The sequence below is a fragment of the Phaenicophaeus curvirostris genome, chromosome 5 (assembly GCF_032191515.1).
Source record: "Phaenicophaeus curvirostris isolate KB17595 chromosome 5, BPBGC_Pcur_1.0, whole genome shotgun sequence".
Lineage (NCBI taxonomy): Eukaryota > Metazoa > Chordata > Aves > Cuculiformes > Cuculidae > Phaenicophaeus > Phaenicophaeus curvirostris.
Genome location: NC_091396.1, coordinates 52,923,807 through 52,940,362, shown reverse-complemented (window position 1 = coordinate 52,940,362; position 16,556 = coordinate 52,923,807). Strand labels below are relative to the sequence as shown.

Sequence of the window (16,556 nt, the reverse complement as noted above, 5' to 3'; positions counted from 1 at the left end):
TGTAATTATAACAACTATGGATGCTGAGGGCAGTTTACAGAGCATGAGTAGAGCTAGTTTCCCCTAACTCCAGTGTCTAAAGTATAAATGTTTCTATGAGAGATTAGTAAGACCTACATTTTCCTTATATTCTGAGGAAAGCAATCAGCAACTCCAGATTCTTCCGTTGTAAACAGCCAAATTAGAGCAGAGAAATTTTACTCCCACTGGTCCTGTAGCAAGACATCTTAGGGATATAAATAATTATATAGGCTATAGGGGGTTCACTGTTCTGGCCAAGTGACACAGTGATTTTGCTGAAAAGAAAGCTTCTCAGCAATGAAGAAAGCAGTAATCAGATTTTAATCTTTTTTTAAAGAGAAATTGACCCTGTAGTGGCAGCAATCAAGGATGGAGATGAAAAAGCAGTATGTAACATGATGAAATCAGGAAAAAACCTTTCTGAACCTAATAAAGACGGCTGGATACCCCTCCATGAAGCTGCGTACTATGGCCAAGTGGGTTGCCTGAGCCTGTTGCAAAAAGGTCAGTGATGCTAAAACTAATTCATTACAAAAGGGAGAAGAAGAATAAGAATAAACTAAAAAGCAGAATTAGAAGCAGCCCAATCCTTGCCTGAGGTTGTGTATGAAATCTTTTTTTTCAACGTCTCTGAGTGTATATTTTCAACTTCTCTTTCAAAACACGTTTTCACACTGAAACCTCTAAAGTTTAGGAGAAAATTCTATCTGGAGAGATCTTGCCAAGCCCTGGATTTCTCACAGTGAATCCTTGTAGCTGAGCTCTCAGCTGTTATGAGCTGCTCGATTGCCACAACTGACCACAATTACCCCAGGTCCCACTAGCTGGAGATCCAGCCTAGTACCTCTTTGATGGTGTTTGAAGGTGCTTAACTGCTACAGATTGTTTTCAACTGGCAACTGACAAGCAGTTACTCAGTAGCTTCTGCATCACTAGTGGTGATAGCTGAACATTTTAACATAAACTGGAGACTGATTTAGACACCTAATCTGAGTTATAGTAACTTTATAGTATGTTCTTAACTTACTTTGTTAATGGAAAAGGAAAAGAAAATAAATAAACAAAAACTAAGCTAAAAATCCAAGGACTTTGAAAGATGATGGTTCTGCAGGTACTTGTGTACTTACTACATGCCACAGTGACTTTGGGCTCACCGTTTATTCACAGCATACCCTGGCACAATCGACCAGCGCACCCTCAACGAGGAGACAGCTCTCTACCTGGCCACTAGCCGGGGTAACCTGGACTGCCTGCTCACCCTGCTGCAGGCTGGGGCTGAGCCTGACATCTCCAACAAGGCCAGAGAAACACCGCTCTACAAAGGTAAGTGGCTGTGTTTCCAGGGATGCTGAACTCTTCTGGCATCACCAAGGCAGAACTGCAGATGTTCTTGCCATGAGAGGGAAAGGCCTCAAGCTCCGCCAGGGGAGGTTTAGACCGAACATTAGGAAAAACTTTTTCACAGAAAGGGTCATTGGGCACTGGTAGAGGCTGCCCAGGGAGGTCGTTGAGTCACCTTCCCTGGAGGTGTTTAAGGAACAGGTGGATAAGGCACTGAGAGGCATGGTTTAGTATTTGATAGGAATGGTTGGACTCTATTATCCGATGGGTCTTTTCCAACTTGATGATTCTGTGATTCTATGTGCAGCTGAAACTCGGCAATTAGGTCCCATTTTGCACTTTCCTCCAGTAGTCCTGTAACTCCTATGTCGGACCTCCCATGCCACAGCCTCACAGCCACATCAAAGACAGGATTAGTGGCTCCCCCGGGGGCTGCAGGCTGCAACGTGGTGCTGAGGGTGCAGGTGTGATGCTTAGTGGGGTCCTAAGCACAAGGTGTGTGCACCATGTCCCAAACTTATGGAAAGCAGAAAGCTGCACAGTACAAGAATACATATGCTTTTCTAAACAGTAGGACCAAAGTAGCCGTTAGAGGTGGGAGTACAGTAATTGTAGACACACCAGTGATCCATACACTGTCTGGGCCCAGCCAGAATAGTCCTATGGCTGATGCAAAGAGTTATAAACAATTCAGTGAGGTAGATAAAATGCTTTACATTGACATATAACTTTGCTGCTAGTCAGTCAGAGAGAACACTTTCTTCAGTAGAACAGCGTTACTTTCATGAGATCATGAAGATTCAAAGAAGGAGATGATCTCTCACATCTTCACATCCCTTCCCCCTTAAGTGACTGCTCCTGCCATGACTGCTTTTAGTGCTCTAAAACATTAAAAAGCACCTATTACTGCTTTCAAGAGTAATGTTGTCTTCAACTTTGGGTGCCTGACATTAAAGCTGCTCAGTTTAAAATGCCTTAGTTTTAAAATTCTGATTTAGAGTCAGCTTAAGGAAAGCTGTTCAACGGTGCATTAAACACACAGTAGTGGCAGTAGTAGTACTCATAGTAATAGTAACAACAACAATAGTAACAATAATATGAAAACACTTTTTAACCAGAGAAAAACTGTTATTAAGTATTTGTTAGTGTTGATGCAAAAATATTCTGAGCAAAATAGGAGTGAGAAAATAATCATAATTACTCATCCCTTATATGGAAGCAAATTAAACTGTGCAGAGCTATGCATAGGCAATTACAACAGTGTCTAATTAGACAGTTGTTTTCAGTATACATGAGTGACACCTATATATGGGAGTGGAAGCCACGGCAACAGCCAAAGGGAAGAATCAAAACCAAAAGTCAGGGCCTCTGGGAGAAAAAGACACTACTATTTCACAGAAAACCCCAGTTGATATGAAAAGTGCTGGCCTCTCTTTCTGCATATCATACAACATGCTAATTCTAAAAGTGAGGTTCTGCTCCAGTACCTTTGGTTTGGGATCCCACAGTAAAAGTGTGTAAGACACAGCATGATTTGGGATTCAAAAAGCAATGGAACAAATTGGTAGAACAAAAATCAACAAAACACTGTTAATTATCAAAAAAATACCTTTAGCTCAGGATGGTCATGAACTATATATTGTTGCAGGCCAAGAGAGTACTGCTGATGAACACCATTATTGTTTTCTAATGATCTTTTTCTGGCCATTGTTAGTTTGACTTTTTTTTTTATTTTCTTGTCTATATGGAGCTTTCTCTGCAGATCAGAGCAGTAATACGTAATCAGTTTGCAAAGAATTTGGAAAGAAAGCATTCAGGTCATGTGATTTCTGTAACATGTTTGCTCTTCATGAATTACCTCTTGCATCTTGTCACCTCCCCGTGACATATTTGGTACAAATGTGCTGGGTTGGATTCCCCTCAGTACCAGGCTTGGCACAAGTCCTGCACAACACACTTAGCCTCCTGCAGGTCCTGGCTGAATATTGGCTTCACTGCTACATCCTTTATGAGCCCTAATGTTTACTTAGCAACATTTTTTGCACTTGTATTGACCTAGATGGATCTTTGTTCTTACTCTCTATGGCCTACTTGTAGTATATTGCCTTATGCTACATGAAGCGGATACCACAACACTGGGAATCTTGTCAAAGGGCTGTGCTAATCACTTCCATTTTTTTCTAAAACAGCCTGTGAGCGCAAGAACGCAGAGGCCGCAAGACTCCTGGTACAGTACAATGCTGATACGAACCATCGTTGCAATCGAGGATGGACTGCTCTCCATGAGGCTGTCTCCCGGAATGACCTGGAGATTATCGATATCCTTGTGAAAGGGGGTGCCAAGATTGAGTCTGCAAACTCCTATGGGATCACTTCTTTATTTGTGGCAGCTGAGAGTGGGCAGTTGGAAGCTTTGAGATACCTGGCAAAATGTGGTGCGTATAGTTGTGCTGTTACATGCTTTTACTCATTTTATTCTTAGTATTTCATTGCACCCATTATTCTCTGGCTAGATTTTCTGTCTCTGAAGATAAGACCTAACCTGCAGAGCTACTGAAATGCTGTTGCTCCAGATTGCTGGATTTTGTAGGGTCTTTTAGAGAACCTGACCTAGACACCTGCACTTCTTCAGCATTCAGTCATGGTCAGCTACTTTGGGAAGTAATATGGTGCTCTCTAACTGCATTGCCTGACAGCTTTCAAAACCCATATTGCTGCATGCATGTAGCCTAAAATCCTATCAGTGATGTAAGACAACTCTGGGGTAATAGATGTCAGAAGCTGGACATCAGCCAACTCCATCTGCTCATGAACATGTGCAGTGATGGGCAAAGTCAGCTCTCCTTCACTGATGAATTCTGCTGAAAAAAGATGAAGTACTATTGTATAGTTAATGGATTTACACCAAGGAGAAGCAGACTCACGGTCCCCTATGTGTATGTGTTCAAACATATAGACAGAGTGATCTGATTCTGGTTTACACTAAACCTACCTTTTACTGCTCCACTCATGTAAAACAGCCTTACAATAAGCACAACATGCTTTACTACTATTCAGAGGCATATTTTATTTGTACTGTGGGCTAATATCTTCAATGTAGGTAAGAACTGGATCATGTACTTATGAAACAAGAGCTAAACAACAATGAAGATAAGAAAAACTTCTGAAGCCATTAGTATGGCTAAGAAAGAAGAGCTGGGGGAAAAAAATGTGTTCTGCTGTTCAGCTAGCATCGTCAGGTCAGTTTTATATGACCAGCTAGTCCATAAAACTGTCTACGATTTTAGAAACTTAGCCAGAATGTGATTTCTGTTTCAACTTAGATAGATATCAGGATTTCCTTAAAGTACAATTCTGAGAAAAATACACAAGAGAAAATGCTGTAAAACTCTCTAGTTTTTTCAAGCCCTGAAAAGCTCCACTGAGAATCCCAGGAATGATACCACTGCATTGTTTATGATGAGCAGTGTTCATCATGAAAAGGGTTTCTTTTTCATTTCTTTTTCATTAGGAATGTAGTCCTGTATTATGTTTTTTTCACTGCAATTCTCCTGATACTTCCAGCTGCAGCATCTTCAAAGGGCCAAACACAACACAGATGTTTCAGTTTGGGGTGAGAGCACAGGGAAATGTCCTCTTTGGCAGGAGTTTTTATGATCAAACAGGACTGATTGGCATCTTTATTGTGGTTTAGAAGCAAAACTCCAGTGAACTGTCATTCCCATTTAGGATACACATGAAGCAGCGTACCCGAGGATACCATGGTATAGTATATGACAGTTGAAACCCAGGATTTCAGGCCTTAAATATCTAGCATAGAAAAGGCTAGATTCCAAAATATCTATGGACAAAAAGTATTAGGTCTTGGTTTATTCTTGCATGTTGTTTATTAAGCCAAGCACACACTACAGCTCAAGAAAAAAATGCCCCAAATAATCTAGTAGCTTGTTGATAACATTTATCTTTTTTGGACTCAGCTTGAACCCTCATGAAATGAAGAGATATGGCCTCAGGTGCTGAGTTTTGAAACAAAATATTCATTGGCGGGGGCTGCCAAAATTAAATCTGTTTAGAATTTTTGGTCGGTACTATACTGATGTCATGTTATAGAGTCCTGTTTTAGCCTGGGTATGGACTAAAATTAAAATATTCTATAAAATTATTTAAAGTTTGAATATATAGAGTATAAATAATATGTATAAATATAAATGAATGTGTAGCATAAATACAGAGCTATAAAATTTTGTAGAACATTTGAGACAGTGTCCAGAAATATTTATTGAGATCATCTGGTCAAAACTCCTGCTAAAGAGCAGTGTATGCACATAATGTAAACACATAAATATGAATGGAATTATTGTGTCCAAAGAAAAGGCCATGCTATATATGGAACAGTGCATTTTAAAGTTTTTGCCTCTGAGATACAGCTGAATGGGGACTGGATTTAGGATTGGCAGCTCATGATTGCCACCTATGATAAATTCTCCTTTATAAAATTCAGATCATAGTAAAAACCAGTGGAGATCTACAATATAACCACATACAATTGATATGACTCTACCACCTTTTCATTTTGCTCTGATATGACCTCAGCTTGGAGAAGAAAAGTCTCCAGGGAGACCTCATTGCAGCCTTATAAGAAAGGTGGGGAAAAGCTTTTTAGCAGTGCCTATAGCAATAGAACAATGAGTAATGGTTTTAAGCTAAAGAGGTGAAGTTTAGACCAGCTATCAGGAAGAAATTTTTTTTGCTGAGGTTGGTGAAACATTGGAACAGGTTGCCCAGAGAAGTGGTAGATGCTCCATCCCTGGGAACATTCAAGGTCAGGTTGGATGGGGTTCTGAGCAATCTGATCTAGTTGAAGATGTCCCTGCTCACTGCATGGGGGTTGGACTAGATGACCTCCATGGTCCCTTGTAATCCAAACCATTCTATGGCTCTATGATTCTACATCCCCTTGAAGTGCATTTTCTAGCTGCAGGATCATGTAGAAGTATGCTCATTCAAAATATGTTGTTTCCATCTGATTTTAACCTTTTGGTGCTACAAAGATTTTTTTCTTTTCTAGGTGCTGACATAAATACTCAAGCCAGTGATAATGCCACTGCTCTTTACGAAGCCTGTAAAAATGGACATGTACATATTGTGGAGTTTCTTTTGTCCCAAGGAGCAGATGCTAACAAAGCCAATAAGGATGGCCTGTTACCTCTTCACATAGCAGCCAAAAAGGGGATTTGCGAGTAAGTTTTACTTCATTTCGTAGTTTCATCTTTTAAACAAGAATCCAGGGTCCCTCCAGAAAGGAGAATGCAATGTCCAAGATCTAATTCTGAGAATTACAGGGAAAGGAGCTGCCATTTGAGAACTGGGCTTTCTGCTTATAGAGCTTAAGTTGGAAATTATAAACTAATGAGTCTGTTTGCGGGATGGGATGGGATGGGATGGGATGTGGGGTACGAGATCTCTTGAGCGTTGCCAATTTATAACCTAGTACAGCTAAAAAACTTGATATGTCTTGGAAGTGAATTAAGCTGAGAGCCACAAAATATGCTTCAGATGGAATAATAAAAAGCATTGGAGGGGTAGAGGAAGTTAGTCCTCAATAACTATTGTAACAGAGTTTGCAATCATTTTCCTGCATGAGCCCATTGTGATTCTTCTGCACAAGCAGAACATGCTGCATTCATCTCTGCTGTGTTCAAGTTTTATTAACAATAATTGAGATGCTGACAGCAGGAAGTGCTTAAGTGAATCTCTAGGGCATTAGTGACTTTGTTACTAGAGTACGGTGTCCAGTTCCGGTATCCTCCCTTTCAGAAACCTTTCAGGAAATTGGAAAGGCTTCAGAAAAGAACTCATGGTCAGGAAAATATACTTCAGTAGTGAGTGGTTAGATGACTCTTAAATGTAATAGACAAATGCATTAAATGATCCCGTGGTTTGTTTCTGAAATGAAATGTGTTTGAGATAGAGCTGAGCACATTCTTTAAACAATGAGAAAAGTGACTAATGGAAAAAAAAAACAGGAATCGATCTGGGATATTGCACCAGGCTTCTGAGCCTGAACTCCTTAGTATTTACTCCTAAAGCTAGGGAAGTTTTAGTTTCTGCCTTTAACTCCTTGCTACTGGAAGAGTGAGTTGCCCACATCTATTTTTGCAAAACACAGTCACATTTTGTAGTGACACATCTTTTTGGTGACTGTGGTGGGCTCTTCTAACTATCAACAGTTTACATAAAAATGATTTCAGCAATAGTGAAAGGAGGGAGTACATCCAACTGCAAAGTCTGTTTCTGGATAGTAAAGCGATCTTTGCAATCAACTGCTAGAGAAGGATTCCTAAATATTTCACTATGTCTGAAGAGTTAAAACTTTTGACAGCACTAACCCCTTCCCATAGCATCCTTTACCCTCATATTTAGATCTGCTTGGGAATCCCAATTAAGCTTTTCAAATCACTTTGATAGACCTAAGATATTCATTTTATGCAGTTGGAGTCAACCTGCTTCTTTGTGCAAGCTGTGTATTCTAGACGGCAGCCCAATGTGAATTTGTGTTATGAATGTATACACTTACAGCATGTACATGAATATCCTGCACAGACTAATGTAGACATGATCCAAAATTTTCTCTGGAGTTTGAGTTACAAAGGCATTTTCTTGAAAACAAACACATTTTAGATGAGAAATGTGCCAGAGATAGAACCCAGCTCCAATTGTTCACTTTCAAAAAAGTTCATCTGAAAATAAAGTAAATTCATCTGAATCCAATTTGTATGTAGTTTGGTGCAGCTCTGTAAATCTTTTCCTCCCCTCTCTAGTTCCACACCCCAACCTGAAAAAGAAACTTACATGAAAACTGTGCAACCTGAGTCCATCCCTGTGTTATGACAGTAAGGGCCTGATTTAGATCTCGCATCTATTATTCCCAACAACCAGCAGCATAAATTAGACCAGAATTCAGCCCAAGCTCTGAGTTCCTTCACTTGTAAAAGACTGAGCACAAATTTTTGTGCACAACTGCTGCAAACTAAGTGCTAAAGAAAGAAAAAAGATCTTCTCTTATAAATATTTACCTAAATGACAAAGCTTTGGCCCAATTGGCTGATCATTCTTAATTCCTTTGGTATTCAGTAAAATAACAACCTTCACGGTGACCTCCCTGTATCCCTGCAGAATTAATACGTAATTCTGCAGGAATTCCATGCTTCAACATTTTGCCAGAGCACGAAGGCTCCCTACCACCAAAAAGCCAAGAATGTGGTCCCAAGGCTCAACTGTCAACTCTTGTTGTGTGGTGTTTGTTTATTTTAAATGACACCTTGTCAATACTGACCTGAAATTCATAAGGGTCATCTCATCAGCTGTGGGACAATAACAAGCAGTCATTTAACTCCTTCCCCCTCAGAACTGAGATGCTGAGAAGGGAAAACTTCGTGAATTGTGGGCATATTTATTAAATAAATGCAAGTTAATAAACTCCTAGCACACTCATGTTGAGGGTGCTCTGCCTCCTCCTCCACAGAATTTCTAACAAATAGAAATCGCAGAAGCAGGTGTCAGGGATGAGGGGAAACTTCACACTATTTTTGCACTGTACATGAAGCTCAGCCCTGTGATAGACATGGGATGTGATTTGGCTTGTCTGACCTTGACTGCCTTCGCCCTATAGATAGACTGGAAAGACTGCAGAGGTGGATGCACTATATTACTAAACCAACCCACTTTGGAGGATGAGGAACAGAAGAGAGAAAATTAAACTCTGATACAAATTTGATGCTTCCTACTTTTCCACCCAAAATAAGTTTGGTGTACAGAGAGTGTATTGAGGTCTGGGAGGCTGCAGCATTTGGATGCAGAGCTGCAATGTGGCACTCCTGCAGAGAGGTTCAGGTCCCCCTTGCAGACAGAAATCATGTAGTGCCTCTTTAACTCAGATGTGAAGAGCTGGCTAAAGCACGTACGCTGGAGGGAAAGAACAAAACAGACCCTTAAATCTTCAAAACAGTTAATCATAGGATGATTAATGCTGGCACTTGGCATAGTGTCCTCGCAGTGCCCTGTGCCTTTTTGTTATTACAGCTCTTACAGAGCATTTGCTAATGGTGAGAAGATGCCAGCTCACCAAACACCCAAACTTCCTGCTCCCTGGTGAGCAGCACAGTTTTGGAAGATAAGTAAAGCTGCTTGGAGAAGAAAAAACCCTATGCTTAATTTCCCAAGGTATTTACATAATTTAAGAAGCCTTTTTGTTTAAAAACAAGATATAGAAGTAACTTGGAGACATCAACAATCCATCATGTAAACAGGAACATAATCCTGTAAAGGGTTATACATCTTCAACTCTCATTTCAGCTCCTGGGACCGCTGGAGGCTCAAATTTTCACAGGGCCATTCATGATCACAGATTGCCAACTGCAGGGCTCCTGTACATCATATATTTGAACTTCACATTGCATAACAAGATTTATGATAATGTGTTTAAGGCTACATCGCTCTTTCCAAGAGCAATCCCTTATTACTGGGGTTTAGGATTTAACTCTCCATTTTTTTTCTCTCTGGGCTAATGTATGGAAAACAGACTGAGACTATTTTTATTTCTTTTTCTCCCCTCTCCTAAATATCTGTTGGGCTCCCTATGATCTGGGATGGACACTAATATCTCCATCAATTTGCCACAGCCAAACCCACACAGTGAGGGCATCCAGGACAGGGATAAATGCAGGATAACAACTGGAAACCAAATATGTGATTTTTCCTAGCTCAGACCTGCAGAGAAAGGTATGGGTTTACCTCCTTTCTGGTCTCAAGACTCTTGCTGTGGCTGTGACTGTGACCCAGGAGGCAAAGGAGGCACTGTGACTCAGGAGGCACCTTGTGTTGGTGTCCTTCTCTGCTGAGCAATCCCAATGGAAGATACAGATGCTCTGCTGGCACCTCAGGTTTGAGGCTGTGTGCCTGTTCCTCCAGTCCCACAGTGTGATGATGAAGGTGCAGAATGTCTGGGAGATCCTGTCACTGTGCCTGCCATTTGGACTATGGCACCTGTGAGAGCTATAACAGTTGAAGGGCCAGCACATTATCTTATCTTTTTCTGTAACTGTCCCTGTAGCTGCCACTACCTCACGCAATCTGAGTGATAATTTAAAAAAAAACTTGTTCCACCATGAAAGAGGGGGTCACGCTACTCACATTTTTGGCAAGGTAGGAGCATAGGGAGTTGTTGACAGGTTTCAAGTTCACACCCTGCATTCTCTCAGAGAGATTTGTTCCTGTGCATGAGTTACCAGTCTCTCTTTTATGGTTACAACCACACCACTACAGTTTATGATATGGTTGTAGATCCCCTAGAGCTCACTGCTGTTCACTGACTCTCCACCCGGCAGGATTGTTTCCATGCTGATCCCTGTGACAAGCCGCACCCGCATCAAGCGCAGCGGCATCAGCCCCCTGCATTTAGCCGCTGAACGCAACAATGATGACATCTTGGAAGAGCTGATCGATGCTGGCTATGATGTCAATACTGCGCTCTCCAATGAACGGTCCTGCCTTTACGAGGACAGGCGCACCACCCCCCTCTATTTTTCTGTTTTTAACAACAACATTTATGCCACAGAACTCCTGCTGCAAGCCGGAGCCAACCCCAATGTTGACCTCATTAACCCATTACTCATCTCCATCCGCCACGGCTGCTTGACAACCATGAAACTGCTCCTTGACCATGGGGCAAACATCGATGCCTATATATCAAGCCATCCCACTGCATTTCCAGCTACCATCATGTTTTCAATGAAGTACCTTGCTGTGCTGAAGTATCTCCTTGATCTGGGCTGTGACGCAGTTTCCTGTTTTGAGTGTCAGTATGGAAATGGCCCACACCCTGCATTAAATTACAGACGGGACAGCCTTAATGACCCTCAGCTGTCCAAGGAGCCAACTGTAGTACAGGTAAGCACTCCACCTACCATGGTTCTGAGGATGTCTCCTACCCATGTACCTTGACCTACCCATGTATTTTTTTTCTCCAATATTTCCTGTGAGAGAAGGTGCCTTTATTCCTACTTTATTCACAGAAAAAAAGGCTCTGTAAGAGTCTGTGAATGTTCCAAGTCCATATTCAATAACAGCAGGAGGGTAGACAACAGCCGCTGTGGCCCTAGCTTGAATTTGCAGTGAATTATAGCCATTTTGACAGCCTTACCATCAGATCTACAATATTCTTTTGCTCTGGACCTGCCGTGCCATGAGTCAAGCATGTTTTCTTGACAGGCAGTGTCATATGGGTGGTGGCATATGGGCAGTAGCATATGGGGAGTGGAAACCTGCTTGTTTTGTTTGCCCTGAAAGATTTGTTTTGTGTGACAGGAAATTTAAGCTCCTGGTTAAATTAAAATTGTCTAGTGCTTCATGTTATGAGGGTAAACTAATGAATGTAAATAGTTGCAATTTCCAGGTCTACTGGATGAGTAGCCCTGGAGAAGGGTTTCAACATGCAACACAACAAAGAAATCTCAGCACAGCAGTCTTTCTGTTTTACATAAAATCAGGGAAGAAATGCAACAGCTTCTATCTAGTTTAAGTGTAGCTTTGAGGGATTCAGAAGAAAGTGGTATTTAGCCCAAAGAGGTGGTGACCAATAAATGCTCTTTGGTTATGGAAAGAATAAAGGAAAACATTAAACATCCTAGGAAATCTTGACTTTTTTGTCAGTCCTGTCTTCCAAAAGACTTTACTCTTCAGTAACTTGTCTGGAAATAAATACACATACAGAAATCTTAGAAAGAGAATTGTTAAGAACCTATCAAAATAATCCCAAGCAGAGCTGACTTCTTCTTGAAAGTGTTTGCCACAGCAAAATTGCTCCAGGAAACCACATTTTTGTTGAAGAAAACTTATAAACTATATCATCTCTAGTTCTTGAACCATGATAAGATAGCACGCAAACAGAGGGCTAGAGTTCTAAAGCAAGGAGAGGGGATTTATCTATAGCCCTCTATGACAGTCTAGTCACTCATAAACTGTTCTGTTTTCACTTATTTAAGCCCATTATTTCCCTCTGGATCTCACCTAAAACTGCTTTTAGTGGTTAGCAAAATATTAGGCCACTCACAAATAGGATTATCACCTCAAAGGTCAGACCACATGAGGTAGAAGCAGCAAAAGCTGTGTGAGCTATATCTGTGCTGAGAGAGAGACCAGTGAGGAACAAACACATACAGTGAAAAAGCAATCCCATCCCTCTGACATTATTTTAAATCTGCTTCTTATTGTCAGGAATTTGGGTAACAAAAGCAAGGTTTGTATGGTGCAGCTTCATTACATAGTTGTGATATGGTTTATATTCTGAAACAGAGGATCTCATGAAACTATAGCCTTCTCCACACTAAAGATGCGCATTTTTTACTTTCTTGTATAAGATTACAAAAGCATAATCTGAATAATTAGTCTTTATACAGTAAAGACTGAACTACTCTAAGTGGGTTTGAAAAACATATAACTATAAATCATTACAGTTGATAATAAATTAATGTGTCATGGAGAAACTGAATGCAGAAGAAATAGCTGCTATCTCAGTCCATATTTCTGCAATTGCAGTGTCAAAACCATGAAGGTGAGGAGTGAAGTATCCTTCTGCTGAGAGCAGGTATTCAGGGGCCTACTGAGGCTGCAGGCAACGTCCATCCCAGGACCAGTGTCACTTTGTCCCTGAGTCAATCTCATTGTCTGTAGTTGCAGGTTTGCATTATTTCCCATTGGTTTGCTGTGCTTCTTTTCCCACAACATGTTTTGGAACGTATTTATTCCACAAAACATCTTTATAGACTGAGCTTGTGAACAGGGAAGAGAGAGGAAGCAGATAAAGTCTCTATTGGAGACAAGAAAAGGAGAGCAGTAAGATCCAGTGTTTCATTGCCCTACATGCGTGTCCTCACTTAAACTCTGACAAAGTGGCATTACTGCTTGGAGGTGGTAGTGGAGATCCCCAGTTCACACATCTTATGGGTAACTGCATGACAATTGTATATGCACTGAAGAATGACAGCCTGATACACCAAATGGAACTTCCTATAAGCAGTCCAGGTAAGAAACTGTGGGTTGTCCGCTCAGATCCTCAGATCCTCAGATCCAACATTACTGTATCTCATTTTCCTGGAAAATATTATATGGTGATTCTCGCTGAAATAAAAAAAAAAAAGTCAGAAGAGTAGTAAACACCTCTGTGAATGCTCTTACCTTGAATAAAATGGCCTTATAATTTTCTGCAGCTTTATTCTTTCCTATTTCTGAATAAGAGTATCGACACAAGAGTTTAATACATTTTGAGTTGGGGCTCATGCATGTATAATCAAATGCGATCCAGTTACAGGAGCTTAATCTGGCAGAGGTTTAAGCTGGTGCATTTTCTTTCCTGTTTGGAGTATGCTTGGAGGGTGCCTGCAGATGGTCTCGGTGACTAAGCTGATGGATGATGCTTAAGCCATCATCATTCACTTGGGTTAGACCATGTGCCTGAGTTCTTATCCACCCAGCATGATTTAATTAATCTTAAATTTTCTGACTACTCACATGCATATAAGTCCACAGATAAATCCACAGATATTTTCATCATATGAAACACCCTAACAGAGATAGATAAAGCTGTCTGGAAAAAAAATATATATATTTAAATTAAAGTGGGGAGAGAAGTCACTACTTCAAAATGAGACTACTTAAAGTCAGGTCTGTAAGTCTATTCTTCAATATCTCTATAAGCAGCCCTCCATGCAACAGCTCTGATTACTCTGCAGCTTGTACTGGGGCAACAGAAGATTTGCCAAATCCAGGACTAAGTAAGGAATATGTTTCTGTTCTGTACGAGGCCCAGGATGGTTTTCCGATGGGCAAGGAAACCATCTGGGATTCAACTCTACAAATATTTCCTTAAACTTGTCTCTAGTGAGGTGTTTGGTCCCCAAAAGCAGCAGATACCAGTGGGTTCACCAGAAGTAGGAGGTACACTGCTCTTTCCCTAAGATTTCTTTGTGCCCAGTTGTCCCTAGACCCCCTTCCAAGAAGGAAAAGGGAACCAGCAGCTAGTGACAGTGCCCTGAGCTGCGTGAATCTTTCAGCACTTCCCTTGTCAGCTTGCGACAAACCTGTGAGCCCTGTTCAACTCTCTCATTTCTGTGGAAGTAGGATCTTTGGACTCTGTAAACAAGTCAGCATCCTTTCCATTCTCCAGAGCTAGGACTCCACCAGGGTTTTGTGTCCTTCTGTGGTTGCAAAGAGGGGATTCTGCCCTCAGTTACAAAAAAAAACCTAAAAAAAACCAAAAAAAAAAGAGGCTTTAGTTAAAGTTTCTTGAGGAGAAACTGGTAATTGCTCTCATAGCTAGTAGAAGGGTGGGACCAGCAACACAGTAGGGGCTGTTGCTCTTGGTGCAGTTTCAAAGGGTGCATTCATGTTCCACTGACTGTAGTAAATCTGTTTTTCCTTGAAGTTTTGTGAAATGGTGTCTACTCCAGAGATGAGTCGCTGGGCTGGGCCGATCATCGATGTTCTCCTTGATTATGTGGGTAACGTGCAGCTCTGTTCGCGGCTCAAGGAACATATTGACAGCTATGAGGACTGGGCTGTCATTAAAGAAAAAGCAGGTATGGTCACCCAGAAGAGAATCTGGTACAAATAGTCCCACTGTTGGATTCAAAAACCCAGTCACCATCATCCCTTAAACATGTTAGAATTTCCCTACTGAGATATTTTGGACCAGGTATGAGGCACTAGAAATTGATGGAGTGTCACAGATTCTGTGATGCTAAATGCACACTAGCTGTGGATCTGACCAACTGGAAATAAGCATTGCCAGTGCAGGAATGCCCGTGTGGCTGCTCCTGGGGTGCAGTCAGAGCAGGGCAGGCGGGCAGTGTAGCTGTCTCCACAACACCCAGCAGGCAAAAGCAGCCTTCGAAGCTTTTACTAATATTCTGTTTTCCTAAATGTCCTTTCATTCAGAATCTAAAGTCATTCATAGACTTTCTCAGAATTAAGTTTTCTGGTACCAAGCCAAATTTGTTACATATTTATTTTCAGTGGGAAGGCAGAATACTGTGAAGCAGCTTGTTTAAATCCTCTTAGAAAGCCCATTGCTAAGGCTGAGATGGCACACAGCACCCCATCCTCCAGCCCTGCTTCCTTTCCTATGACATGCCTCAGCATAGAAGAGCTGCCACCAGTGCCAGGTGTATCATCCCTCCATTACAGAAAAGCCCTTGTTTCATTCCTCCTTCTCCCATTTAATTCTTACCACTGACCTGGCCAAGATAAGCTGTCCTTCTCAAGTTTAAACCTGTTCTTCTCATGTTTCTGACCTGCCTGTTTTTCAGAGCCCCCACGGCCTCTTTCCCATCTTTGCCGCATCAAGGTGCGAAGCCTGGTTGGAAGAAACCGCATTAAACTTCTTGATACCTTGCCTCTCCCAGACAGAATGATTCGATATTTACAGCACGATTACTCACAGTGACCCCAGGCACACTGGACACACAGCAGCTTCCCGGCATGGTACGCAGTGTCATCGGCATGGCGAGGCCACACACGGTGGGGAGGAATTGCTGCTGGCTTGGTCAAGCAACCTCCAATGACTAATCTAAGAGAAATATGCTTCTAAAGCATGAGGGAGAAGAAAATGGAAGAGACAGAGAGCTAAAGATAGGACAGTTGTTAAGTTTTCCAAGAGAAAACACACGCGATTCACCTCAGAGCTTCATCTGCAAAGAAAAATAATTGAATGACTGCACTGAAAATGAAGTGATGAAGTATCAGGGAGGAATTCAAAGGTATCTTGAAGCTGTGGTGGAGCTTAGCATCCTTGTTATGATCACAATTCAGAAATTGTCAAGAGTCAACATATTTGGGAAAACAATCATAATTCCCTTACTGAATGAGATTTTTATTTTAGTTTCTATCTTTTTTTTTGATTTCTGCTAAGTGTGCTAGTTGCGAATTTCTGATAACTTAACACCATATTGCTAACACTTTTGCTTTTATTTTTTGGACCTTTCTTGTTGCATACTTGATTTCTCAACATTCAAAGCTCAGAACATTTTAACAGACTAAAATCCAGAAATGCTGATTTATTTAAAATTCATGGGAAGATTTACTTTAAAAGGATGTAAAAATTGTATTTGAACAAAGTAAATACATTTCATGCTGTATTA

The 16,556-nt window shown here is 41.1% G+C and overlaps 1 protein-coding gene across 3 annotated transcripts in view; it reads left to right on the top strand.

Moving 5' to 3' along the window:
• The window catches only part of ASB2 (ankyrin repeat and SOCS box containing 2), a 29,663-nt gene extending 13,107 nt beyond the window's left edge, over window positions 1-16,556 (top strand). For 2 of the 3 annotated variants that reach the window (XM_069858716.1, XM_069858717.1), the window contains 7 exons: window positions 359-525; window positions 1,189-1,344; window positions 3,552-3,797; window positions 6,431-6,602; window positions 10,749-11,310; window positions 14,843-14,996; window positions 15,726-16,556. In XM_069858716.1, the coding sequence (XP_069714817.1) occupies window positions 359-525; window positions 1,189-1,344; window positions 3,552-3,797; window positions 6,431-6,602; window positions 10,749-11,310; window positions 14,843-14,996; window positions 15,726-15,862 (1,594 nt within the window). In that variant the 3' untranslated portion in view covers window positions 15,863-16,556. Of the gene's footprint in view, window positions 1-358; window positions 526-1,188; window positions 1,345-3,551; window positions 3,798-6,430; window positions 6,603-10,748; window positions 11,311-11,802; window positions 12,719-14,842; window positions 14,997-15,725 lie in introns of those variants that run through there. The other variant, XM_069858718.1, reaches the window with a different exon arrangement.